We start from the raw sequence: 27,963 nt of genomic DNA, 5'->3' as shown, positions 1-27,963 counted from the left end.
AAAAATAAAAAGCAATTTATATCATACATAAAGCATGATTCGCTTTTTAGTCTTGTTTCCACGTAGCTATCGTATTTAGAATTATATAGTGAATAATGTTGTTATTGCAGAAAACTGTAATAAATTTGTTTCCTTAGTTTAAACTACATAAATCTTTAATTGAAATTTGTCACATTACATACATAAAGGTTATATCCCCGTTTCCCATATTTTGGGCATTGGGCGTGTTCAAGTAGACGTTATGTCAGATACGTTGTGGCCTGATAATTCACAGTGAGCACCATGTCCACAAATACAACCACAGTTCTGGGATATGAGTCAGATACATAATATTACCCCCATAAACAAAGAGGCCGTTTCCTTCTCTACAACTCTTCACCACCAATTCATAAAGTAGCAAGGTTCAAAACTCTAAAATAAGTAGACAAAAGCTTTTAAAAACTAGACCTAAAAAAATAAGCATTAAAAGGAAGTTCTACAGTAAGATAGAATGAAATCATTCTTTCACAACACCAACTCAATAAATTTCACCTCTGTAGTTATAACTTCTCCTACAATAACCTAAATTAGCAACACTTGTTTGATAGCAATTCCTACCATAACAACATTGGAGATATGTGTGATTGTTAGGTTGCATTATTGAACATGATATCATTGATTCTGTCAAGGCCGATATCTGAAATGGGATTGATGGGTTTTTCATCTTCTAGAGAACACTCGTTACTCGAAGGATCTCTACTGAATTCATCTGAACAAAGAGATGTTCATATCAATTATCAGAAAACTGATAGCAGAGCCTCAACAAATCAAACTTGTGTTGTTTACTAACATGTCCAAATCAAAATTAAGCACAAGTGTCACTGAAGAATTTGGCATTGAACTCACCAAAAACTGTGTTTAAAGAAGAAGGGGAAGGTGTTGAAATGAAGTTAAGGCCAATGTAGAATCCCAACATCAAAACAATGGTCACCATCACATATGTTGGTACTGCTAAAGCCCAATATCTGAAAAGCCAGAAGTTGTTTTGCTAACATTTTGTCACACAAACAATCTGAAAAGCCCAATACCCGAAAATAATTTTTTTTCCTACATATGCGAACTAAGTTCCCCACTCTATGATCTCGAAAGCAAAAACTGATGCAAAATTCTCATTGTTTACATAAACAGGTGATTTGAAATCCTTTTTCCATATATATTCACTATTAAAGACTCTAAAGGAAAAAGTTGGGCTTAATACCCTCCATCCCTTCCCAAAAGCCCTACTACACAGCTAAATTGACATTGTTTCATGCACCATGACCGAGTTTTTTGTAAACCTTAAAATTAACACTCCAGAACTTCTCACTTCAGGTTTTCTCGACAAAAAATTATTGTTTTGTGCACCCAAACAATTACATCTGACACTTTCCATAGGTTCAAATAACAAGAGGAGTGGAGATGTCTAACCTGCTAGGATAGTACGAGATGCCAGCAGATTATAGCCATGATTTTGGACCATATGCCCATATGAAGAAAATAACTATTCACAAACGAAATATTAAAATACAATAAAAGTCAAAATCACATATGAGGATCATGAAAAACTTGGTTGCTAACTAAAAGTTACAATCATCACATATAATATTGCTATAGAAAGTCATATATAAGAGAGTATAGACAGAATAGGGTTAAAATTCTGAAGAGCAGAATAAAAGGGAAGAAGACCTGTAGCAACAATAGTGGTAATAGAACCTACAAAACCATAAACTTCAGAAGGCTTAGGGCCATGATCGCCAGACAATCCGAAGCCAGAGGTTTTGTCTTCAGGGTCAAAAAAGGACACAGTTGCCCTCCGCTTCTTTGACAGACTGAGAGTTCTTCTTGGACTGTTCACAGAGTGAGGACTTTCCATGTTGCGTCCCTTCAATTACATTTAAACTCTTAACAAATGCTCAAGAATAATGCAAATTTTGTTTCTTTTAATATCAAATTCAACAATAACGGGTACCAATAACTGCATTCACTAACACACGTTCAATCATACAAATGAGTGCATTCATCATTGTATTGAAAATCTGCCATGGTACTCTCCCATTTCCTTTCTCTATTCCGCTACATTGATAGGGCTGGCCCAAGCTATGGGTCATATTAGGGTCAAATTAGTGGACTGTTGGCCTCAGTTTAAGTCCAACAACTTCCTTTTTACGTAAAGCAAAATATAAAAAATATAACATTATCAACTAGAAAAAGGATAATGTAGCAATTATAAAAGGATAATAATACTAGAAAAATATAAAAAATATTTAAAATAGTATATAATATTATCAACTAATATAATAACAATATTACAGTAAAAAATATAAAAAATTATTCATAACATCATATAATATTGAATTATTATGTTATGTATTTTAATATATTTTTTGTTTGAAATATACTCTTACGAAATTAAAATTACAGTTTACTTTGGTCAACTTGTGGCTATCTTGAGTGAGAGCATTAATGATCAACTTGTGGCTATCTTTTAAACTAGCAATATTCATTTTCGTAGCTTCTAAACAAACTGTTGTTGGAAGGTCCTAATAAGGTGTACAGCCTATTTCTAAGCTTCGTGGGACCTTGCTGGGTACGAATCTAATTGCTCATATCCACTACCTTACGTGGCTAAGGGATAACATATCATATCAGATTCACAGCTTGGATCCTAAACAGCCCCCTATTGCCCCAGCTTATCTATCTTAGCATCTTAAACTATAAACTCCGCAACAATTACATATACAAGTTGTTAAGCAAAACCACAATGCAAAAATAATAAACATAACAAAAAGAATTAATCATTAACAGCATTGCCATGCCAAACAGAAAACCAGTATCAGAAAACCTTATAAAATATTTCATTACATACATACGAAGCCAGGGCAATTTAATCAGCAACAAGAAATTACCAGGAAAATACTTTGGCCAAGAGCTTAAGCTATAGGTAGATAGTCTTGCTAACACTAGCAACCAGGCCCGAAAATCCTGCAATGTGTATAAAAAGATTTATCGTTAGACTCATTACAGGGCACAGACAACGTGAAATTCCGATCAGGTTGCGATGCTAATTTTTTTGCTAATAAATTACTCGACAGCAAGCAGTGGCTTAAAGTAAAATCATATATTTCTAACAAAAAAAATTATTATTTTATTAAAAATACGTAATTTCTGAAAATTCTATTCAAACAAAATGAAATGACAGAGAAGAGTACATGAATTAAAAGGTGAAAAAAGGAATTGCAGAAAATAATGAAAAATTCCAAGCCCTAATCCTAAATTTCTTTCCAATACTCACGTCACGTAAATCATAATTTGAATTTGATGGTTCTGAGTAGGGCTCGAAGTAACGGGTCGGTTCTTCTTCGCGGCATCCGGTGGCGGTGTTCTTCCAAGAGATGTGAATTCAGTTCTTCCCAATGCAGGTTCAATAGCGTTTCCCTTATCTAGCAATTGTAAATCTGTAATGAGAAAATAGTAATTGTGCATTCTTTCTGTCAGTAAGGCTTGCCTCCAACACTTTTATCTTGTCTACGCTTTATGATTTCGAGGGTTTGGATGGGTTTCACGTTTTCGCTGAAGACGACGCCGGGAAGGTTCTAGAACAGACTGAGGGACTTGTTGGAGAGGAGGGAGGAGGAGTAACCAAGACACAAAGCGTTATTGTTGTGCCATTTTTATTTTTGTTATTTTTGGTGTGAGGATTTATGGATTAGGAAAATTACATTTGCGATTAAGTCTGGGGTCTTTCTTCCTACACCTCCAAGCATTTTTCTGCACCTCCAAAATATTTTTAAATTCTCAAAATATCCTTTGACTATTTAAGGAAATTCACGGACATCACACCCCCAAAAATACTTCCGAAAGTCAAAATATATGACTTTCAGAAGTCAAAATATATCATCAGAAGTCAACTTTCAGAAGTCAAAATATATCACCGGAAGTCGACTTCCAGAAGTCAAAAAACTTTACGGAAGTAGACTTCCGTAAGTAAAATTAAATCAATTTTAAACATTTTTAATTCTTTTTAAAATTTATATTTTCTAACTTTTATTTTATTTCAATTTTTAAAAAACACGTATTAAAAATTATAAAACATATAAATTTTAAAAAAAATCACTTAAAAAAATATTAAATAAAAAATTGAAAAATAATTTAAATTAAAATAAAAAGTTAAATATATATATATATATATATATATATATATATAAACGGAATTCGGACTTCTGTATATATATATATAAACGGAAGTGAAAATCTGTTTATATATATATATAACGGAAGTCGACTTCCGGAAGTCAACATAATTTTGGGGGTGTGGTGTCTGTGGATTTTCTTAAATAGTCAAAGGGTTTTTTGGAAATTTAAAAAAAGTTTAGAGGTGTAGAAAAAATTTTGGAGGTACAAGAAGAAAGACCCTTAAGTCTGTTTATTTTTATACTTTAGACTATTTTGTATTGGACCATGTTAAATGGGTACTTTGTATTGGGTCCATGTGAAATCCTTATAGGCGCTAAACTATTATGGTTTGATATTAAGTTAGGTTACTTGATTCTTGATATAAAAGTGAAAATTAATGCATTGTTAAACCATAATTGAATAGGTGAAAAATATTAGTCTTCATAATCTGTACTTTATTTCTTTAATTGGGAATCAATGTATTGTTAAATGGCTTCAGTTCGTGATTGAAAACTAATATTCATTTATACCATCCAAATTAATATATAAATTATATTGAATCAACAATAATGATTAAAAAGACATTATTTTAAAAATAGATATAACTTCCCTGTGAATAATTTTATTGGAGTATGCAAAACAGTTGAAGTTATGCCTGATTGTGATTTTTTGTTTTATTATTATTATTATTATTATTATTATTATTATCCTTTTTCACTGATCGTACATATGCATATTATTATCATAACAGAAACGTGTGTTATTAAAAATATAAATAAACTTAAGTTAAGGTTTCTTGGATGGATAGAGGTACAACTTCATCTTTTATTAAGAGAATGAACATGAACTTAATTGGTACTGTAGCTAATAAATTAATTTTTCCATGGTTTTATGGTTAGTTTATATACTTATGGACGAGATGACAAAACAAATATAAATTTTATTTTTATTATATATTGAAATGGCATTGATATCTTAAAAATTTGAAATTTATCACATATCAAGCCTGGAATGTAAGTGAACTATGTACATACAAAATTTTCTTGGTCATCTAACTAGAGATTGTCTTCAGTCAGCATAGATAACATTAAGTTTTAACAAAATATTAAGAGAATTAAATAAAGTAATTTATTCATCTGCTCATACTTATTTAGATACTATAAATATAATATAATCAGGATAATATATGAAGTAAATTAATTACGTTTATTATTATTTAACACATTTTTTATGAATGTCTTCTGAAGACATAATTTTACAATCTTAATTTGGAACGATATCTAAATAATGAATATTTCAGTTTGAATATTGCTAGAACACATGTGAGTTATTTGTGAAAGTCTTTAAAGGTATATTTTATCCGCGTAAAGACTATTTATATGTTTTTACAACCTCAATTCAAAATTGAGTGATAATATATATTTCTAGACAAATAAATTTTATCTAATGTAATTTTTATTAATATATAAGAAAAAATTTATCAAATTTTAGGAAAAGAAATTAATATATTTAAAATACTTTTAAATATTTTTTAATTTTTTTCAAATATTTTTTATTTTAACAACTTTATTTTGTTTGTAATTAAAGTTTATTTATGTTTATCCTGATATTTTATATTATTCACTGTATTTTAATTTAAAATTTATATAATTATAAATATTTGATATATATATATATATATATATATTTGATATTATACTTATTTTTCATAATTTTATTTCTTTTAAAATTAATTAATTTATATTGAACTAATATAAAAAATTATACATTTAGTAATTTTTTTTACTGAATTATGTTTTAAGTACATGACAAATTTCATTATTTTCAAATCTTGCATGTAAATGTTTTTTTAATTATACGATGTGAGACATATTTTGCATTTCTCACTTTGCTTAAATATTATCATATAATATTATATAATATTTTATTATAAGTAAACATGATCCCTTAAAGATTTATTATATTTGATAAAAATTATTTAAAATTTAATTAATGTTATAAAATTATAAATACAAAATTTAAATTTTAAAATGTATAAAATACTTAACCACAAAATTATGAAATACAAAACTATAAAATTACAAAAATACAAAATTAAAAAGTCTACAAATCGATAATTTGATATTTTCATAACAATTTTACAATTTCATACTTTTGTGATTTTATAGTTTTGTAGTTTTTTAATTATCTATTTTTATAATTTTTGAATTTTTGAATTTTCTATTTTTATAAATTTTAACTTTATAATTTTATATTTCATAATTTAATAGTTACATACCTAATATTTTTATAATTTATATTTTGTATTTTATATTTTAATAATTTTAATTAAATTTAAAATTAATTTCCATTAAATATCATATATCTTTGAATAAAATTATTTTATTATGATCTCTCATAAATAAGATATAAATATTATATGATGATATTTAAGATAACCGTTTAAGATAATAGTTAACTCGCAAAGTTAACATAAACTTACAAATATTCAATTAAAAGTTATGAAATTTATGAAGAACTTGAAATATAATTAACCTAAATTATTTTTATGTCCAATTATTATTAATTACAGGAATAGAAAAGAAAAGAACATATATAATACATCACTACTAATATACTAAATATGCACGTGCTGTCTGTCAATAATTATCTTTTAACATTAATGATATTCTCTTCATAAAATGAATCCAATTCCAAATAATTATAAAATTGTTATTTTTTTAGTGTATGTAGTTAATAATGAATCTACATTATGGATAACTTCCGATGCAATTCACACCTCTTCTCTATTTTTTAGTATTATCAAAATTTTCAGATTCAATCATTATATTTATTTAAATTGTGATATGGTAATTCATATTATATGTATATAAATAACATGATTATTCATTATATATTTAATAACTTTTATTTAAAGTATCTCCAATATGAAAGTACTTTTTAAGACATAAATTCACGGAATAACAACAATTACATCCCAAATGGTTGCTTGGTCCTTGAAAATATAATAGCAACAAGTTTTGTCAATCAAACTAATGTACTTAAGTAAAAAAATAATAATGAATAAGAGAACTTTACTAAAAAAACAACAACTATTCTTCAGTACACATATTAAAGCATTGCAGGTTCATCACAGCAGATAAATTTATTGCTATATATTTTAATGTTATAGATAGAGATATACAGATTAACACCACTTATTAGGTATACTATTGGTCATTTTTGTATATGTGTAACATCGTCTTAACTTAATTAAAAAATAAAACAATTAGTTATTTTAGTTAATAATATAATTTTTAAAGTACTGAAACCGGTGATGTCATTAATTCACTAAATTACCATTCATTTAATTAGCTAACATTAATTATTTTCTCCTTACCCTCACGAGAGAGATTGTCTCGTCAGCTTATGATTTTTTTTTATTGATAAAAAGTTGTAAAGTAATTATAAAATATTTAGAAAACAAATGAATAATAATAATTTTCTGAAAAGAAAAAAAAATCCTTAAATTATCTGTACAGGGACACGGGTAGTAAATAATTTTTAGTGTCCGTCCACTGATCTTCATCTGTTGAATTGATATTGATAATCCAAACCAAAATAATTAATTTAATGTGAATCAATCTAATCAATTAATGATCAAACGAACAATAAAGAAATATTTATTAAAATATTTGAAAAGCACATGTTAGTTTTGCGAAACTTAAAAGAGAGTTCAGAAAGCATATGCCATGAATGCACACATGCCACATGGTGCGCGTGTGTTCTGGTTTAGTTAGTGATTTCTTGGATCCAAATCTAAATTATGAGAAGAATGCTAAGTGCACATGGTTTATGATTCCTAATTGGGATACAAAATACATGCATTTTTTATGCTTTTGAACAAGTTTTAGGTCATAACTACACCCTACAGATAGACAAATCAATATAACAATGTCATATAGTTGTTTAACATCATATAAAATCTTCAAAGTAATGCACTGTGAGAAATTTTGCTTAAAAAATACCCAAAAATATTTATTTACTTAATTATTTTTTAATTGAGTTCGTAAAAAAAATCAATGTGACAATATTTTATATTTATTAAATTGAAAAGTAGTCTGATTCGAGATGGTAGAGAAGACATAGAATGAGAATAGAACTCAAACTTTCAGTTACAGAGATTATTTACAATAACTGATAGCAAAGTTGGTCGAACTATTCAGTCAACCTATCAAATTAATTATCTGTGGGCTTGATTTAACTTAACATTATGATGTATTAATGTATTAGTTTATTAAAATTATATTTTGAAAATTTTCAGATTCCAACATATGAAAATTTGAATATGAATTTAGATAATTAAAAAATAAAGCAGAGAGAAGAGTGTGTTAATTGTGGATTTGAAAAATATAAAAGAAGATAGAAAGAGGTGTGTGAGTTAGATGGAGAAATAAATAATTTTGTGCAGTTGATGAAATTAGAGGGGAGAGAGTGGAGTTAGAGAAGGTGCTTAACAGAAGATAAGAAAAAGGAGAAGAGAGGAAGAATGATGAGATGACACACAATCACACCCTCTACCACTGATCCACCTTTTTCCTCGACGCTATCTCTCTTTTTTTCTCTCTCTCTCATATATGTAAAGACAAAACCAAAACCGTGGATGTGTCTCCACAACCCACCATTTGCAGTCTCATTTTGCATCGCTTCCAATCTCTCTCTCGCTCTCTTTCAATCTCTGCTTATCCCTGTTTAGGCTTCAGACGTTGGTAGATCTGACGCAAACGAACCCCTAAATTGAAAAACCCTTGCGATCGGATCAGGTAAATTCATTTTCCCAATTTCTCTGCTCTCTCTGTGCAATGTCCTCTCAGTTGAGATAGGATCAGGTAAATTCATTTCCCCAATTTCTCTGCTCTCTCTGTGCAATGTCCTCTCAGCGCGCAGATCTAGCGTGCCGGATCTTCCCGGAACCCGATGCATCCCAAATCGACCACTTCGACCGCCTCCCGGATTCCCTCCTCCTCCTCGTCTTCAACAAGATCGGCGACGTAAAAGCCCTAGGCCGCTGCTGCGTCGTTTCTCGCCGCTTCCACTCCCTCGTCCCCCAGGTCGAAAACGTCGTCGTCCGCGTCGACTGCGTCATCTCCGACGACGACTCTTCTTCCTCCTCCGCCGCCTCCGACAAGTCCCGCGGCCCTTTCTGGAACCTCCTCCGCCTCGTCTTCGGCGGAATCGTTAAGCCCATCCAAACCCTCGGCCAGTTTCTCGGCCCCAAACGCCCATCCTCTTCCTCCCCCACCCCATCCTCCTCCATTGCCGTCGGCACCGATGATGACTCAGACGCCGGCGTCACGCACCACTCCCCCACTCAGGTCCTCAAAAACTTCAACGAGATTCGCCTCCTCCGGATCGAGCTCCCCAGCGGTGAGCTTGGCATCGAAGACGGTGTCCTCCTTAAATGGTGTACTGTATGTCCCATCGGTCAATCGGCCAAAACCAATCCTCAGGTCCATCTGGTTGGAAAAACTCGTACATAAAACACCAGAGACGACCTGGTAAATAAATTGCGTAGGTCCATTCCGACGGCAAGAGCCGCCGCTCGCCCTCGCCAACTACTGCTGGTAGTGCGGTACCTGAGCCCTAAGCTGTCAGTCGCCACTTTAATAGGTCTCAAATTCAGTCCTTCGAAATCAAGTTCGTGCGTGAAGCACGAATCTTCAACTAGAAATTTGAGAAGCTCAAACCCGCTGCCGAGGAGGTCGAGCACGTGGTGGCGCTAATGCTTCCCCTGTGAAGGTCAAAGACGGTGTTGTGATTGTCCTGTGAGATTTTTATCGTCATTCATTATAAAATTGTAGACATTTGTTTATTTTGATACATTTTTGTGTTTGGGATTGGTATTGGTTTGGGTTCTGAGATTTTCAGTGATATGATATGGTTTTCCAGTGAAGTTGTAATTGCACCTTTATTGTGTGTTTATTGGTTTAGGTCTTTCCTATATATATATATGTGATTATGTGATGGATTTGTTTACAAATAAAACAGTCAAGAATTACAGAGTACATTGAAAAATTTTGGAGAAGGGTTTTGGGTGAAGATAAAGAGTGAAAGAGATCTAGAGATAGGGAGTGAAATGGGGTCCATTGTTTGTATAAGTGATTTGTTTGGTGGTTATTTGTGATTTGTGTAATGAGTAATTGTAGTATTGCAGACATTACTAGTAAAAAATGAAGACAACATTACACTAAAATAACTTCAACGAGAGCTTTGTTACCTTTTAATATTATTTCTTTTTTATGCTTATTGAGTTTTTAAATGATTGAAGTTGTAATATGCTAGAGTTGCTCATGCCTAATCAATTTGAAAGTCTTGGAGCCAAGCATCAGTAATTTGCATATAAATGTTGCCAAGAGAAAAGAATGTACTTTACTTTTGAGTGAAATGAAAAGAACAGTCTTTTGATAACATGATAACATGATCTGTCTTAGTTGCCTACTTTGTGAAAGAGCTATGGTGTAAGCATTTTAATTATTGAGAAATTTTTTAGCACAATACGATGTGAGCCATATTATGAAACTCTAATTTCTGTGTGCAGATTTATGATTTACTAAAAGAGAATCACGTGGTTTGTCTTGTATGCAGCTTTAAGTATCCATGCTTATATGTCTTTTAGCTTTAAAGTTATTGTATTCTTTGTTATTTCTCTCTGATAATGCTTGAATGGTATGCTGCTAGCCTTTATGTCAACATATTCTGTTTTGTGGAAATAAAATTTGGAATGAAATGTTTCTCCTCCCTTTGTTTACCTTTATATCAAACAATAGCCCCATCTTACCTTGTGTCTAGGCCTAACCCCAAGTTTCAATCCGGGGATTATTCTGCAAGTGGTTCTTACTTCAATTAAGGATTGCGGCTTAAATTGATTTTTTTGGGTCTTCTCAGCCAAAACTGGAGGTAATTCATCCTTAGTCTTTCTTAAACTTATGGTTCTAAGCAAATATCAAAGAACACTTAGATTATGCACTTAGATTACACATGTTTATTGCATTTATTATTGATTTAAAGATTAAAATTTGTTTTTACTTCAATAGATATTATTTAATGTAGTTCTAATTTTATATTTTTTGTTTGTTATTCATATTTTTAAGAGATAGTTTTGGTTACGTGGAAATATTAGCATTAAATGGGACATCTTATTTAAAATTTATGAGGGTTAAAATTAACAATTCTTTAAAGGAATTGAAAACCTAATGAAGTTAAATTTAGAATCATAGAAAGGTGTAAAGAAATAGGAAAGGAAGTCACCCGTAACATTAATGTAATTGAATATATAATATTTTTCACTTTTCATAATATGAATATGTACCAACTTTTACTTTTAACATTTTGTGTCATTAGGTTTTTTATTTTATAATTGAGATTGCGAGAAATCACTTAGTTGTTAAAAACTTCTGTTTTGACCTTTTGTTCATACTTGATACATTAGATAGTATCTGGATTTTAATAATATACTATAGCTAGGGTCACTTGGTTAAGTTTATGATATGAAGTTTGTCTTAATCAGTTTGACTGATTGTTAATTGATTCTGAGTGATTAATCATGTTTTGGACATCTTTGTAATTAAAAAAGAATTAAGGTAATTGTATATGTAGTTTCATGGTAGACACATGTTGAACTGTGACTATTGGCTTATTCATAGATGCTACCATCATCCACTGTTCTGTCTCTCGCCGGTGCTGGCACCGTATTGACGGTGATTTTTTCCGGCGAATTGGGTCATCTCAAAGCCAAGTGTTCTCCCAGACCCAGAAAGGTTTTCAGCCGTTGGTGCATAAAGGAGCTTTATTTACAGCAACACTCCATCAATGGTTTCAAGTCCAAGAAGCAAAACTCACTTTCAAGCTTCGCATTCGGTAAAAAAGCCGAAGACAGCTTTTTCTCGGTAAAATATAATCTTGTTCCTTGCAATTTTCGTTTTTTTTTTTAAATTGTTGGTTAATTTAATATAGCTGCATAATATCATTTTAAAGTCCAGTTACAGTTTGGATAACATTTAGCACTTCATAAATCTTCTGGGTTGAGTTTGAATTTTGGGTTCCAAGGGAGAAAAGACTTAGATACAATACAAGTATCCTTTTGTTTATATTTGGAGTTTTACCTTATTAACATATATTGATTACCAACCTTTATTATGACAATTATTGATTTGAAACTCCAATTCTGGTTGGAAAACATTATAACTACCTAAGGAACAACAAAGTTTTGTCTTCCAGAAGGTGACGAATTGAAAATTTGAAAGCTTACTTTTATAAAATGTTGACTTAGGCATGTGTTCCGGTCTGGAATTAGGGACCGAACCAGAACTGGGAATCAACTCTGCCATCAAAGACCCCCCCTCTTTCACCCATCCCTCATATATATATAGGGTCTTTCAGTCTTCAAACGACTATCTTACTGCCAGATCTTTAGCTAACCAACCTACCCACTTCTCCACTATTCTCTCTGAAATCTCGCATGGGGGTGGTTATTCCTAAAATCCAGGGATATTTGTTTGTCACCTCGGCCACCTCGGCCCAAATGCTAGTCACCTCGGTGACCTCGGTCCAAATATTCGTTACATCGGCCACCTCGGCCCAAATGCTCGTCACCTCGACCACCTCGGCCCAAATGCTCGTCACCTCGGCCTGTGACTGAAATTCGTTGTTTTATGATAAATATTGATCGAGTCAGAATCCAAATGAGCATGTTGAGGTCGGCCATTCCCTGGACGGTACATCATGCAATTGCTTGCTTTAAGTTTTCAATTATACAAATTTAATTCACCTATTTCACCCTGATTTTGGTGAAAAAAAAAGAGTATTAGTTTTCATGTCCTTTATCATCATGACAACAAGTGAACCTTGTCATCTTCGCCACATTTCTTTTTCCAATCCCCTTGTTATTCATCGCTATATATTCTAGTCTTGAAAACAGTGTACCTTATGAACTCACTTGGATGTTAACTGCTAATATTGAGAATATAGGTCAATTGTCTTTTATAGGACTCTTTCACATTTTATTTGTTTGTATGCTGCATGGATTTATAACATCAAATTTCAACTGCCTTTCTAATGAAATTAGATACTTTTGTAAACTTTGTCATGTTAATTGCAGTTGATGATCATCATTAAGGGGACGTAAGTAACAAAACTTGTGTACTTTGCAGGATGTAAATGAAGACACAGATGACATGTATGAAGATTTAATTAATAATTATGGAAAAGTGGTATTTAGTAGAAAAGACAAAAAGCCTGCTAGCGCAGAGATTGATGATGATGCTGAAAGCCTGTCATGTAAGCTGAAAAGAAGTCTTGTCAAAGAATTTATTTCCACCTTGTTTACATTCATGTACAATCTGTCTTTCAACCTTTTGGATTATATCAGGTTTCTTTAAGAAGATTCATCTGTCAGACTATCTGAAGGATGATAAATTACATAAGAATCTTGTAAAGCAATTTAGGAATAACAATATTAAAAAGTAGGGAGTTCATTTCTATAGTTTTTAGGTAGGTATATTACTTAGAGATTTAAAAATATATATACAATTTTTGGAGGTTATGCAGCGGGAACTTGGTTATTGTGGTGTGCTTAAGTCACACATTGAGTAACATGGAATCTTTGGTGGAGTATTTAAGTGCTTTGTTCTTGCTCGCTTAATGGCTAACTTTTGAGGTTGAATTTCCAAGTGTTTTAGTACTTATGAATTGGTATCAAAGCAGTTGTTGGTGTGTCATAAAGAACTATGGATGTTCGATTATGTATTGAAGTGAATGGTTCTCTCTCCTTAATAGCCTAGACTTTTAGGGTGTGTTCCCCAAGTACACAGATACACATGCAACTATGAAACATAAATTCTGGGAGAATAAAGTTGAAATAAATTAATGCAGAAGAAAATAAGAAATATTCTTGCTGCCATGGGGCTGTAAAAGGAAGTGAATACCCATAAATACCCTGATCTGCCTTCACCTTTGTTGGGTGATTGGAGCCTCATTTAAATAAATAACCTAAGCTCCAATGTTTTTACTGGACTCAGCTTGTTTGATATTTTGATTTGTTTAGTTTATCTATTTGTTGGTGAAATTTTTTTATTGATATCGTTGTTTACTGATAAATGTAATCGTTTTCATGTGTGGTTGTAAACAAAATCATGGTACTTACCATGCCTCCATGGCCACTCTCCACCATATACCTGTTGTGCTTGAATTTGGCCAGGCTTTCAGTTCTGTGTCATTCTGACTTAATTGATGAGTAAGTAGATTCTGTTGTAAGAATATTACTACATATGTGTGAACACAGTTAATCTCCATGTTAATTGTTATAACATTAAACATATACAAATAAATTTTAGTGGTACAGTTATAATTTTATTAAGTACTTGAGTCAATCTTCTTTGTGTGTTTCGAAGTAGAAAATCCTCTGCTAACACCTAATTTGTACATATGTTTTCTCACATTAGTTTTTACTTTTCTGTTTAATGTTCTGTACCATGGAATCTTTCTGTAAGATCATGTTATTTTCCCCTGAATACTAATACAAGTGTGTTCATGATAGGACTAGGAAGGTATATGTTAGGAGGAAAGTTGTTAAAAAATAGGTGGTTATAGGTTGTTGTCTGGTAGTTTGGAGGGGGAGAGACTTTCAATGGAAGTTTATATATAGGGATAGGTAGCCTTGTCTTAGGAGGAAGGTTTTTGTAAAGGGGAGTGAACAGGATTATTGCTATCCTGTGTGAGGAGGGAACAATGTCCCTGGAAGCTTTGTACGTGTTACTTTGTTGGTTACAATCGAATAATCATAGGCTATTCAGTATCTTCGAGTGTGATATCTTTTTCTGTGTGCGAGTGCCGATAAACTGGTTTCACTTATCTAGAAACCTAACGGTTCAACTGTTGGAAAAACTAGTTCAGTTACTTTCTTCTTATACAAAACTATTTAAGAGAGGGAGAAATATAATGAGCCTCAAATACTGTCTAATTACTAAGTGTCATATTTGTAGTTGCTATGGAACTGGCTTCGGTTGCAAGCAAGGTTAAGGCAGCAGATATAAAGGTCTTGTTTGTGAAGCCACTTGTTTACTTTGTTGGTTACAATGGAATAATCATAGCCTATTCAGTCTCTTGGAGTGTGTAATTATTAATATCCTTTTGTGTGTGCGAGTGCTGATAAATTGGTTTCACTTCTCTCGAAACCTAATGGTTCAACTGTTCGAAAAACTAGTTCAGTTACTTTCTGCTTATACAAAACTATCAGAGGGAGAAATATAATGAGCCTCAATAGTGTCTAATTGCTAAGTGTCATATTTGTAGTTGCTATGGAATTGGCTTCGGTTGCAAGTGAGGTTAAGGCAGCAGATATAAAGGTCTTGTTTGTGAAGCCACTTGTTTACTGGACCCGATTTTTTATCATAGCTACAGCATTTTCCCATCCGCAGATTGATGCTATCGGGTAAGGGCTTTGTCACTGATATCTTTGTACTGAGAAGGCAATGTTTGAGGATTTCATTTTTGTTGATATTGCGTTTTAGGTCCAGGATGAGAGATCGAGCTGAGAAAAAATATGGAAAAATTCCAACAGGAGATACAAAGCCCAACTCATGGACCCTGTTGGACTTCGGTAAGTGATTTTAAATTATAATATAGCATAACCTGCTAATAGAAATCTTGTTTTCACTTAAGAACAAAGCTTTACATGCCAATGCCATCGTACTCCAACCTCCCTTCTAATAGGTACCATGTAGTGCTGCCACTCAAATTGATGCCATCTTACTAAAGAACGTGTTTCTTAAGTTTTATATCTTACATTTCTAGCCAGTTTCTTTTATGATGAAAAGAAGAAAACTTTTAGAAAGGGAGGAACTTCATTTTCTTGAAGGATAAAATATCCACCTGAAAATTAACGAAGAACAGAGCCTGCTGCAGAAAGCAAGAGTACATCAATACAGTAAAGCCCTTTAATTGTCTCCATTTACCCGAAGAAATCCCTTGAAGTTGGCCATTGCACTCCAACAAGATGTATAAAGCATACACATGCAAAGACAAAACTTGTTAAATACTTTGTACTCCAACATGATGCAACAACATAACTCAGAAGATTCTACCCTCTTTGATCCCACCAGAGCCGTTTTAGCCAATCAACAAAAAATTGTGTCCGAATCCAAAAAGCCTATATAACCGTTGTATTATACTTTGTGACAGCAAAAATTACGACATTTCAGGAAACCGTCGCTCAAGTAAATAACGACAGTTAAAAATGACGTAAATTACAAAAATAAACGTCGGTATTTACATGTTTTTTTGTAGTGAACATGCTGTTGGCTCAACCCATTTTCTTCTCTCCCAACTTTCCCACTCTCATCAAGAAGACAAATTTGAGAGCTTCACTTCAGCCCCACAACAATTTTCCTCCTCTCAGAGTTTCACAAATGCCAAAACCACTTGGTGTGAGAGCAAGACCCAAAACCCTGTTGGCTCCGCTTCAGAAAAAGAGTGGTGTCCAAATCTGCCATAGCTTCAAGAAAGAGAGCGAAGTTGGTGGGAATGACGAAAGAGACTGGACAACCTCCTTTTTGCTCTTTCTCCTGTGGGCAGCACTCATCTACTATGTCTTCTTTCTCACCCCAAACCAGACCCCGGTATGTTCTTCACTCTTTTTCCATTTTGGAATACGCTAATCGTAATATATGTTGTATTTTCGAACCAAGATTGGATATTCGTATGTGTATTACTTGTGATTTGTTTATATCAGTTCATTTGAGAATGAAAAATAATTGTAGAAGAAATATAATCTCCACCACAACAACAAAACCTTCTAATATTATTTGAGAATCAAAATTATAGTTATTATCCACAAAAGGATTTTTGCTAGAATCGTTGGCAAAACTAGTTGAGCTGAGGGAAACTAGTGGCAGGTCTAAAGAGATTCAACAATGTTAGAGTCCCTCATGGACTAAAATAGGAAATCAATATACTGTGTAGGATCTTTAAGGATTCAATATACTCTTTGGTCCTCTTATAAGAGCAAAGAAGTAGTCGGTGGCGAACCCAGAGTCATTATAAGGTACATAGTTGCACCTCCACATTTTTGTGAAATTACAATTACTGTATTAAACTTTTATTCTTTTACAGCCTTAAATTTATGTATTGACCCTGCAGTTGAGTGAGAGACTCATATATTGATGTAAGAGTATGTGATTATACTCAATGCCCCCCACTTGTCCAGGGTCTTGGATTCATCACAGAAAGTAGCCTTTGCAGTTTTATCTTCCTATGCTTTTATTTTTCCTTTTCTTTTGACTTAACCTGTGAGGTTTTACTTTCTTTCAGTCAAGGGATTTATATTTCCTGAAAAAGCTCCTGAATCTGAAAGGGGATGATGGTTTCAGAATGAATGAAGTGTTAGTATCATTGTGGTATATAATGGGCTTGTGGCCATTGGTATATAACATGCTCTTGCTTCCTACAGGAAGAAGGTACTTTCCTTTGATATATATATATATATATATATATATTTGTCCAACATAAGTAATATGTTTCTTTCATCAGATTTCAAGCCACTCATAAACCTCTATCTTTTAGTTGTGTTATGAAAATTTATAGTTCTACGAATTGAGCATGACTAGAAGAACATAGAGAAAAGAGGGAACCTTATGGAAGAAACTTTTCATTTAACCTTTTAAGCTTATATAAATTCTTAATATCTTTCACTAGAACTGGTAAAAGAAAAGTAAAAGGAGAAAACAACAAATCTAATTATATGATTAATATCAGTAAGCACCACGTTGTACCAAATCATTCATGTATCATACTATTCAGTGTCATTTGACTTAGAACATTAATTTTAAGCCTAATTCAATCTTACAAAATAAGTTTGTATGGTAGAGTTCGCATCCATATATATATATATATATATATATATATATATATAAATATGTATATTTATAATTTGATCATATTTTTAGTCCATGCGAGATTTCTAACCATTTCAGATTCAATAGATGATACAAATTGCTGCCTAGTTGAATCGTACAACAAAAATTGTGAACCATAAACATTGAATTAATTTGCAAATACATAGTTTATTAAGCCTTGCCGCCCTCCCTTGTGCCAGCATAAATACAATAATTTGTGTTTTCTTATGTATATGTCCTATTTGACAATACCTGAAGCTGGTTTCATATCTTCCTTTTGTTGTTCTACAGCTCAAAAAACAGTATTCCTGTATGGCCCTTCCTGATACTTTCATGTTTTGGAGGTGCATATGTACTTCTTCCTTATTTTGTACTTTGGAAACCGCCAGCACCTCCTGTTGAAGAAACTCAGCTTAAAACATGGCCCTTGAATTTTCTGGAATCAAAAGTAACTGCATTGGTAATGCTCATCTCAACCTGATTCCATGGTTAGGTGATTTTGCATGATCATAAGAAAAAACAGCCCATTTGCAATCTCATGTTTATCATTGGCGAAACACTTAAAATGCAGTGTAGATTTGAGTTATAAAATGATTAAAAAAAGCCATTGCAGAGGTTGCCCCTTAGTGTTTTATATAAAAACATCATAGTTGTATGTCATTAGAAAACACACACACAACCTGCTGCATACATTGGTGCAGTGAAAGAAAAATATTTGGAAGGTTTTCATATTCAACTGCTTTTAGTCTTATTGTTTGATGGAATCAATCTATTTTTAACGTTTTGGATTCCTCTTCCTATTCTTTTCATTCTTAAACTTACCTGATCAATAAAAGCAGAATATGATCATGATGAAATTGAACAACCATGATGATTTGGAATAGTTTTCAAAAGGCCCTCTATTAGTCCTCATTGAAAAACTTTCTTCCTAGACATGCTTGTCAGCATGCCCCTTTTATGGAAGATCCATGGGAATAGCCCTATGGACAAATGTATAGCATAATCTCAGTAGTCTCTTCTTTTTAATTTATTTTATTGAAGGATGTAACTTATCGTACTTGCACATCAGATATCACTTGTTGCAGGGGTAGCCATCATAATTTATGCTGGTTTAGCTGGACAAGATGTGTGGAAAGAATTTTACCAGTACTTTAGGGAAAGCAAATTTGTAAGTTCATACCCACCATTTCAACAAGTTGGCATGACTATTCATTGTATTCATTATATAAGCATTAGCAGTGTCATAGACTTTTTCAATCTTGTTATCGTGATCTTTGCTAAATGAAATGCTAATGTAAATTCAACAATTGCTGGTCTACTAGGCCAAGTTCATGACTACATTAGAATGCAGTTCTTAGACTTCATGTTCATGATTTACACTGTTCATTTTTCATAAAATTGGAAATGTTAGGTGCTAAGGTTGAGTTTTCATATTGCAGATTCATATTACCTCCATTGATTTTATTGTACTTTCCACATTTGCACCATTCTGGGTATACAACGACATGACTGCACGAAAATGGTAAATTACTTGCCATATAAGTTCTTAGTTTAATTTTTACATTCAGTTCCTAGTCCTAGTTATATACTTCATCCGTTCCACTGCGGTTTTAGTTATTTAAAAAAAATTCCAAATTGACTGATGCTCTCACGTTCCAATGAAGTATTAATTCTTTCTCTTCCTAGTTTATCCTCAAATTAATCACTCTTTTTTTCTCATTCAGAGCAATTTATTTATTAAAAAAGTGAGACTATTTTAGCTAAATTATTTCAAAAAGTGATATACTTATTATTCTTAATCTGTGTGAGAAGTGTCAACCTAGTTGAGATTAGAGTCGAGACAATGATGTTTTGGTTACCTATTTTGATTAAAAAAAACCTGTGTGTGAAAACCTTAAACTGCAGTTATTGTGGAACGGAGGGAATAAAAGACAATGTAGCACATATTTTAACGCTAGTCTAATTTGCAGGTTTGACAAAGGTTCTTGGCTTCTTCCCATATCATTGATACCATATTTAGGGCCTGGTTTGTACCTTCTCCTACGGCCATCATTATCAGCAGTGTCCATTTCGCAAACTCCTGTTGAACCAGAGTGAAATTACACTGCCAATAATACAAGTGCACACTTTCTATGCAACAAAAATGGATCTGGTTTCAAGTTTGGTTCAAGAAAGTAATTTCATTCTACGCAGTTCACAACAAACTGACATTAGCTACATTTTTATTATTAGATGGGATCCAGTTTCAAAGAAAAAACATTATTGTTTCTGTGACATCACTTAGCCAATCATAATTTTTGCTCAGGTAACTCAAGGAAAAAATCCATCTCTCAGCACTTTGTTGCTAACTGTGGTGTCAATGAAGTTAGTATAACAATAATATCCATAGTTATACTTTCCTGCATATGACATACTCAATTAATTATCTTTTAAATCAATTACTATCTTATAATTGATTATTGTCTTATATATTTAAATAATTAGTAATTATGTTACAAACCAAAGAATATAGTGATAAAAAAGAACAGAGAAAGTGAGGGCACTGTGATTTGTATGTTATTTGCAATGAAAAGGAAACTACAATAGGAGGAAACCTCCGATTGCCCAGAGCATAGCTCCGATAACAGAGAATCACATAATGCCTTGCCCTTTTTGCCTCATCAGACTAAGTAACAGAAACTACTCTCTCACCTCTAGCGACCTCTCCACTTACTCATGCCACCTCAGCATCCCCATTTCCCTTCTTTCTTTTGCGCACATAAACCTTCCATATCTTAGGTGTCATATGCCCCTCATGGACCAATGGCTCTTTTAGCCCATAAACTTGTTGGGTTTCCAACAACGTCACTCCCTTCAACAACAGGCTTGTCCTCAATTGGAAAGGAAAAGAGAGGCAAAGAAGAGTTACTCACCTAACCACTACTATAATCACTCATGGAAGGAAAGGATAAAAAGAAACATGATAAGTCCCTTTCTAAGTTTCACCAAGAACCACCAAGTAAAAGTAAGTCACCAAGTGGTCATACTCTCCATTCCACTTCTCAAAGATTAAGTTCCATTAAATGTTTTAAATGTTTAGGTATGGGCATATTGCTTTGACTTGCCCAACTAAAAGGACTATGATCTTAAAGAAGAGTGATGATGTTGATAGTGAGCACCCATCTCCCCATTCTCCTTCAAGAGAAGAATCTTCTTCCTCTAGTAAAACTAAAACTTGTGAGGGAGTCTCTATGTTAGTGAGGCACATGATAGACCAAGTTCAAAGTGAGGTAAGCCAACTCAAAGATAAGACATTTTTCAAACAAGATGCATCATTAATAAGTGGATTTGCTCTTTAATTATTGATGGAAGAAGTAGTACCAATGTGGTTAGCACAAGGTTGGTGGAAAAACTTAGCTTAGAAATCATTCCTCATGCTAAGCCTTGCAAGCTTACTTGGATAAGTAAGGAGGGAGAAATAAATGTCAATAAACGAGTCCTAATTAACTTTTCAATAGGAAGCTACAAAGATGAGGTCCTATGTGATGTTCTCATGGAAGTCACACATATCTTACGAGGTAGGCCATGACAATTTGATGAACAACTTTACATGATGGCCATACCAACAAATACATTTTTTTCATACATGGGAAAAAGATCACTTTACTACCTCTATGATTTCTAGTAGTTAATAAGGATGAAAATATAATAAAAGAAGAAAAAGAAGAAAAAGAAAAAGGGCAAGTCTTTACCAAGGTGTTAGTTGCCTACAAAAAGAGTTTTCCAAAGCAAGATGTGCACCACCATTCTTCCTCTTCTTCCCAAACCAAGAAAGAAGAACAAAGGCACAAGCAAGAGAGGAAGAGTGGCTTATAAAAGTAACATGGCCTCTCCAAGGCTAGGGTTGGAACCCTTAGAAAAGATGGAGAAAGATCTCAAGAGAAATTACTTCCTCAACTCAAGTCAAGCTCCATCAACAAGGGTTTCAAGAATTTGAGGTCAAATTCTCTCAAAGAAGGGGAGGATGATGTAGGCTTGACCCTTACCAAGGATAGTGGCCCAAGACATATGGTTTGGAGAACCCATATGTTTAGATAGGGAGTTACCTAATCCCTTCCATTGTCTTAGCTTTCATTATGTTTGAATTTTCCTAAGTTGACTTTGGTTGACTTGACTTTGATGGACTTGTTGACTATTGACTTGAGTTGACCTTAGTTGACATGGTAATCCTTATTTATTTGTTTTGTAGGTTTGCTTATGGTAATTAGGAGAGAATGAACACTAATGGGAGTGGATTAAGACATGTCTACATGGAAAGCATAAAGCATAAAACATGTGTGATGTGGATGAGAGAGGAAAACATAAAGCATAACACATAAAGCAACATGAGCATATGGTCCTCCTTGTACCTTGGACGAAATTCACACAAAGAGACCACCTAGTCTACTCCATTTTTGTCATCTTATGTATTAGGTTTAACCTAGTTTCTAGAGGCTAGAGTTTTGTAATTGTTTAGCTACCCTTTTGCACTTTTGGTTTTTGTTTAGAGGCCCCTATAACTTTCTATTTAAGGGGTGCTCTTTGACATGTACGATGGTTGATCAATTTGAGTATTTTCTATATTGTTTCAACCACATTTTCGTGAGCTTTTCCTCCAAGGAGTGGAGGTTCTCCTTTGCCTTGTCTTAAGTAATCAAGTGACGACACAACATCACTTATCTCCAAGGGTTGGTTAGCCTTATGGCCCCACTATGAGTGGCATGCTCCCTTGCTCCATTACCATCTTCTTATGCTTCCATATTCTTCTTGTTTTCCTTCATTTTAATTTGGCAATTGTGTTTGTGTTGTTATCTTGTTTCATTTTCTTGTTCAAATCATTGCTCTCCTTCTATTGAACACCAAGAGTCTTTGTTCTTGAGATAATTTTATCAATGGCATACTCACACCACCATTATGATTATTTTGTCTAACTTCTATTAATTGATTAATGTAAATTAGATTATAATTGATTAAAATTATGATATTCATACAATATTACAGTAATATTAGTGTTATTGGATTATTGTTATGTTCCATCAAATGCCCTGATTTTATCAATATGGAATCTGTCACGATTTGGAAGATATTATCCCATGAAACTGATTGATTATGTGATGTTTTGAATGTTCCGAGCTTCATCACAACATTTTAGAATATGCAACTTCAATCATGTGCACTATTAATGACATGAATCTTATGTTTTTGAAAGAACCTCAAGGTGTAGTTGGATAGAGTATTCTAATAAAGCAATTCATTTTTTTTGGAGAATTTAAATTTTTTTGTAATGAAATGCTTTGTTTGAAAAGAGAAATTAAAAAATATTTAAAATATAAATATTTTTTAAAGTATTTCAATTAGTTAAATTATTAGAAATTTAAATACCCTTAAAATAAGTAGAATTTGAAAAAAAAATTTCTTTCACGACCTTACACTCTGAACTAATACTTAAGTTGACTAATACGTTTTAAATTTAATTTAAAATTTTTATACATTAAAATAAAGACTTAATTATGTTTTAAGTCTCTCTTTGGGAACTTTTAATTGGCGTCCCCAATAAATTGTTATGGTCTCTCCTTCAAATTTAAAACTTTTCAATTGAATCCCTACTCTTAAGTGTGTCTGTTAACTTTATGATGTGACAGTTATCTTGCACTCTCATTTTCCATAAATGTTACAAATATTATTTGTTACAAAAGACGGTTATGACTTGATCTTTTCCTATATTGATTGCATTTAAAGAAAATAATTTTTAAATTTACAAAAAAGTTGCAAAAAAAAATTATAAAATATAAAACATGTAACTCGAAAATTATAAAAAAAAATTAAAAATATAAAATTACAAAAATTAACAAATTATAAAAATATATAATTCCATAATTACAAAATTACAAAATATATAAATATATATTTATATTTATAATTTATAATTTTATAATTTTATAATTTTATAATTTATTTTATAATTTTATAATTTTATAATTTTATAATTTTATAATTTCATAATTTTATAATTTTATAATTTCATAATTTCATAATTTTATAATTTTATAAAACCATTTTATCGTTATCCTTTTATTTATATGGTTTACTGCACTCTTGTTTTAAAATAATTTAATAGCGTTTTTTATTTTTATTTTTATTGTATTTTCTCATCAAATCTATTGTTAAGTAAATTGTATTTCTCTTGGAGAAAGTAAATATTAGACTACCTGCTAATTCTGTAATCAAATTTGAATTATCTTCTTTTGATTTAGTAATATAGATTTTTTTTTTTAAATTAAGTCCATTAACGTTACGAACACTACAAGAAAAAATATTTTTAACGGAGGTTTATTTTTACATTACTCAGGGTTAAAACCTCTACTAAGTTCTTTACCTGGAGTTTCGATTTCTCCCGCTAAATCATCCCTGGAGAATGTATTAACCAGGGTTTTTACGAACCCCAGGAAGCACCAATCAATAACGGAGGTTTTTTATCCTCTTGTATTTAACATAAGTTTTAAAACCTCAGTTAAGTTTTGTGGGTTTAAAATCCCGATTAATTACCATGAATTTTGAAACCTCCGTAAAATATCGTGGATTTTGAAACCTCCATAAAATACTATGGGTTTTAGAACCTCCATAAAATAACATAGGTTTCAGAACCCCCATAAAATATCATGTGTTTCAAAACCCCCTAAAATACCCTAGGCTTCAAAACCTCCATAAAATATTATAGGTTTCAAAACCTCTGTAAAGTACCATAGATTTTTAAATTATTATTATTATATTATTTTACTCATTTATCATTTATGTATTCATATATATTTTTTCAATCACAATTATTTACATTTATTCTATTTTTTTAATCTATATTTAATGAAATTATACATAAATAGATATAAACTCATCAAATTGACATTATTTATAGATGACTAAATGTATATCAAAGTATAACAAATATACGAATTCAAATTCAAATTCAAGTACAATATTAGTCAGCAAAAACTATCATGAAGTACTGCAATGGTTCTCAAAACATAAAATGATTCATTAACTTCCACATTATATTATATTCTTCAACTATCACATGATTTTCCTCATGTACAGAACTTGTTGTATTAGTTGGCACACTCTCTTGATCAGAAACCTACAATATAAATGTGAATCATAATTATAAATGTAAACTCTGAAAAATAAAAGAAGTTATCCAGTCTTAAACATTACTGGTGTAGGATTGAACATAGTCAACTCAGGAGGCAATTGACTTTGATAATTTTGAGAAAAGAAGTTCAGGAATTACAGTATGCCTTGGATCCATCTTACAATGTAATGAAAAGAAAGATTAATCATAATCCAGGATTCAAGTTGAGTGGATGAGAATGAAAAAAATTTAATTATAATTTATCGACAAAAATTTTCCAATAAATTTCACGAAAATTATATCAGATAGCTACAACACCATAATAGTACTTCATGTAGCATATGCATGATTTCTAATGTAATTTGAAATATATTATTGAACATCTTTAAATGCAATTCGATAAGGATTTAGATTCTGTAGAAGTTAGTAGCTCTATAATTCCATTATTTAGCATCAATACAGTGATTTCTGTTAACACAAAAATAAAGACCATAATATAGTGATGTTAGATCTGGAAACAAGCTAAAGATATCTAATGGAAAAACAAATGAAAAAAATGTCACCTGTGCAAGACCTAGAGCATGATATCCAGCACCTAGTGCACCATAGGCACCGCCAACCAAACCATAACCGACATGTTGTGGATAACTTGCAAGCAATCCTGGTCCTAACTTCTGTGTGTTTGACCCTCCAGACTTTTGATCAGACCGTGGCTTTGCCAAAGAGCACTCTAAAACTTTACCTGAAACATAGAATAAAGCTAATGAATATTGACAAACATTCACAAAAACAATCACACAAGGTTGGACAATGTGCTACCTTCTAATTCATATCTTTCAGTGCTTTCATAGCATTGGACCTCTCTGCAAAATGTACAAAGCCAATTCTGTTCTTTTCTTGTCCAGATTTTTTATCATATTGCTATAAAAAATTAGTCAAGTCAATTTACTTTGCTTGTACTGCGATGAATATATTAAAAAAAATTGAAAGAACAAAACATCTTTAAGTGCATCAACACACTAATCCACCACAGCTTGAGTCAAGCCGGGTTGCAAAATTTTTTACTCACCAAAAAGTGAGTCAGGTTGAGCTAACTCGTATTTAACTCAACCCGAAGTGAGTAAACCCATGTGAGTCAGATTGGCTCAATTTGACACCCCTAGATACAATGTAGGTCCCTTCAAGACTCTAGTTAGCTAATGCATTCACAAAAGGACTTCTCTAGAACAATTTAGGGATCTCACGTTGAAGGGTAGTGTTGTTATACCAACTAATAGAATTTAATATTAGTCCCTTCAAATTCTTAGGCTCTTGAGCGGCGTAAAGTCTTTTGTCTCCATAACACATCAACCTAGGAAGCTACATGACTCTAACCATGACATCACAGCCAAAAACCATCTCCCTGCCCACACCTCAAATTTTTTAGCTATAGAATCCATTTTTGCAGTATTTTCATGATTCACTTTTTCACAGTCGTGTAGAATACATGTATTTTTATTCAAAAACATGAATTGCATCCTCAACTTCTTTACAACAAAAAACAAGTATGACCTCTGCTTTCATCTCTCATCTATCCTAGCTCAGCAGTATCATTTCCAGCTAAGCCAAGTATTTTCTAATAGACCACTGCTCTCCAATATAAGGATCTCTGTTCACTCAGCTCTTTGCTCGAAAGCCTTCATACTTTTTTCAACTTCTTTTGACTCTCCTCACACGTAACTTATGTGTTCCATTCTTATGTATTAATTCCGTCTTTTATTTATCACTTCATTCCAGTGTTCTCATGCCAGTTAATATGAATGTGCCTATAGTTGTGAATAGTTTTTGGCATTTATATATCTATAATATAAAATCTTTGATATGAAAGTCACCCAACTACAACATTTTTGTGGTCAGCCACTCCTCATTGTGATTGATAACTATGAAGCTAAAGAAACTAATAGATGATGATGTAAATTTAATGACTTAATGGGTAGACAGTCTGAAATGTGTACCTGAAAAAGAATGAGCACCCTTAAATCACTTTTTCTCAACTCCTCAAGCATTGAATCAAGAAGTTGCAACTTGCCACTTGCTTTTAAATCAAAATCAAGATACTGAGACGGTTCGAGACCCTTGTTAGGGATGACTACAACACTGTCGAGAGATACCACAATAAAAATAAACTATTAAGAAAATACACAAACACTTGACAGCTCTGGAGTTAATAAAAAGGAACACCAAATCAAATATAAAAAAAGTACACGTTAGTATATCAAATTCATTTTAATTATGAATCAGAAACACCAAATCAGAATTAGCATCAATTCATATGCAGCATAGGATGTTGAAATGAATTCAATATAAAACAAAATCAATTTTTATTAATAATACTGAATTGATTATATTGATGTCATACTCATTGTAATTATATCGCTCAGTAGTAAGAACTTGTTAACAGTTTAGCACTAAACATCTAATAATAATAAATACATTATTTCATGCAACTTTATATTGTTTTTGATGTTATGATATGCATGCAATTTATTTAGAAAGTAAAACCTAACCTTCCGAGTTAATATAAGAACATCACGAACGCCTCAATGCTATCAACCTTTGATGAGGAGCGCAGAATAGAAGCATTTGACAGTAAAATAGAACAATATTGTTCAAGCTGCATATTAGATATTTGTACAGGAACCCAATACTCAACAAACCTAACGG

The 27,963-nt window shown here is 32.2% G+C and overlaps 2 protein-coding genes, 2 long non-coding RNA genes and 1 pseudogene across 11 annotated transcripts; 3 read left to right on the top strand and 2 right to left on the bottom strand.

The window, feature by feature from the left end:
* Positions 1-285: 285 nt before the first annotated feature.
* LOC114172819 lies at positions 286-3,711 on the bottom strand (annotated as a pseudogene).
* Positions 3,712-8,639: 4,928 nt separating this feature from the next.
* Positions 8,640-20,218, top strand: LOC114172820. 8 transcript variants are annotated; one of them, XM_028057065.1, is made up of 12 exons: positions 8,640-8,993; positions 11,020-11,127; positions 11,874-12,116; positions 13,380-13,506; positions 15,520-15,658; positions 15,738-15,826; positions 16,513-16,844; positions 17,536-17,681; positions 18,411-18,579; positions 19,189-19,287; positions 19,559-19,641; positions 20,090-20,218. In XM_028057065.1, exons 3-12 carry the CDS (start codon positions 11,874-11,876, stop codon positions 20,214-20,216), a joined length of 1,554 nt encoding a protein of 517 aa, XP_027912866.1. In that variant the 5' UTR covers positions 8,640-8,993; positions 11,020-11,127; the 3' UTR covers positions 20,217-20,218. The 8 variants fall into 8 exon arrangements, with proteins under 8 accessions (XP_027912866.1, XP_027912870.1, XP_027912865.1 ...); XM_028057064.1 differs by lacking the exon at positions 8,640-8,993 and adding an exon at positions 9,722-9,995; XM_028057063.1 differs by lacking the exon at positions 8,640-8,993 and adding an exon at positions 9,734-10,821 and having other exon boundaries at positions 10,998-11,127.
* LOC114172823 (F-box protein At5g46170-like) lies at positions 9,000-10,194 on the top strand. The gene has a single exon (XM_028057073.1). It carries the CDS (start codon positions 9,099-9,101, stop codon positions 9,708-9,710), a length of 612 nt encoding a protein of 203 aa, XP_027912874.1. The 5' UTR covers positions 9,000-9,098; the 3' UTR covers positions 9,711-10,194.
* Position 20,219: 1 nt separating the features above from the next.
* On the top strand, positions 20,220-22,923 carry LOC114172833. Its single transcript, XR_003602338.1, has 2 exons — positions 20,220-20,483; positions 22,348-22,923. It is a non-coding gene; the product is annotated as an uncharacterized LOC114172833 (long non-coding RNA).
* A 2,117-nt stretch (positions 22,924-25,040) lies between these two features.
* LOC114172825 lies at positions 25,041-27,837 on the bottom strand. Its single transcript, XR_003602326.1, has 5 exons — positions 27,807-27,837; positions 27,255-27,396; positions 26,080-26,181; positions 25,824-26,002; positions 25,041-25,266 (listed from the first exon to the last, which is right to left on the bottom strand). It is a non-coding gene; the product is annotated as an uncharacterized LOC114172825 (long non-coding RNA).
* Between the last annotated feature and the right edge of the window lie 126 nt (positions 27,838-27,963).

The sequence above is a fragment of the Vigna unguiculata genome, unplaced genomic scaffold (assembly GCF_004118075.2).
Source record: "Vigna unguiculata cultivar IT97K-499-35 unplaced genomic scaffold, ASM411807v1 contig_697, whole genome shotgun sequence".
Taxonomy (NCBI): Eukaryota; Viridiplantae; Streptophyta; class Magnoliopsida; order Fabales; family Fabaceae; genus Vigna; species Vigna unguiculata.
The sequence above is the reverse complement of the archived record's forward strand: the minus strand, read 5'-3'. Positions and strand labels throughout refer to the sequence as shown.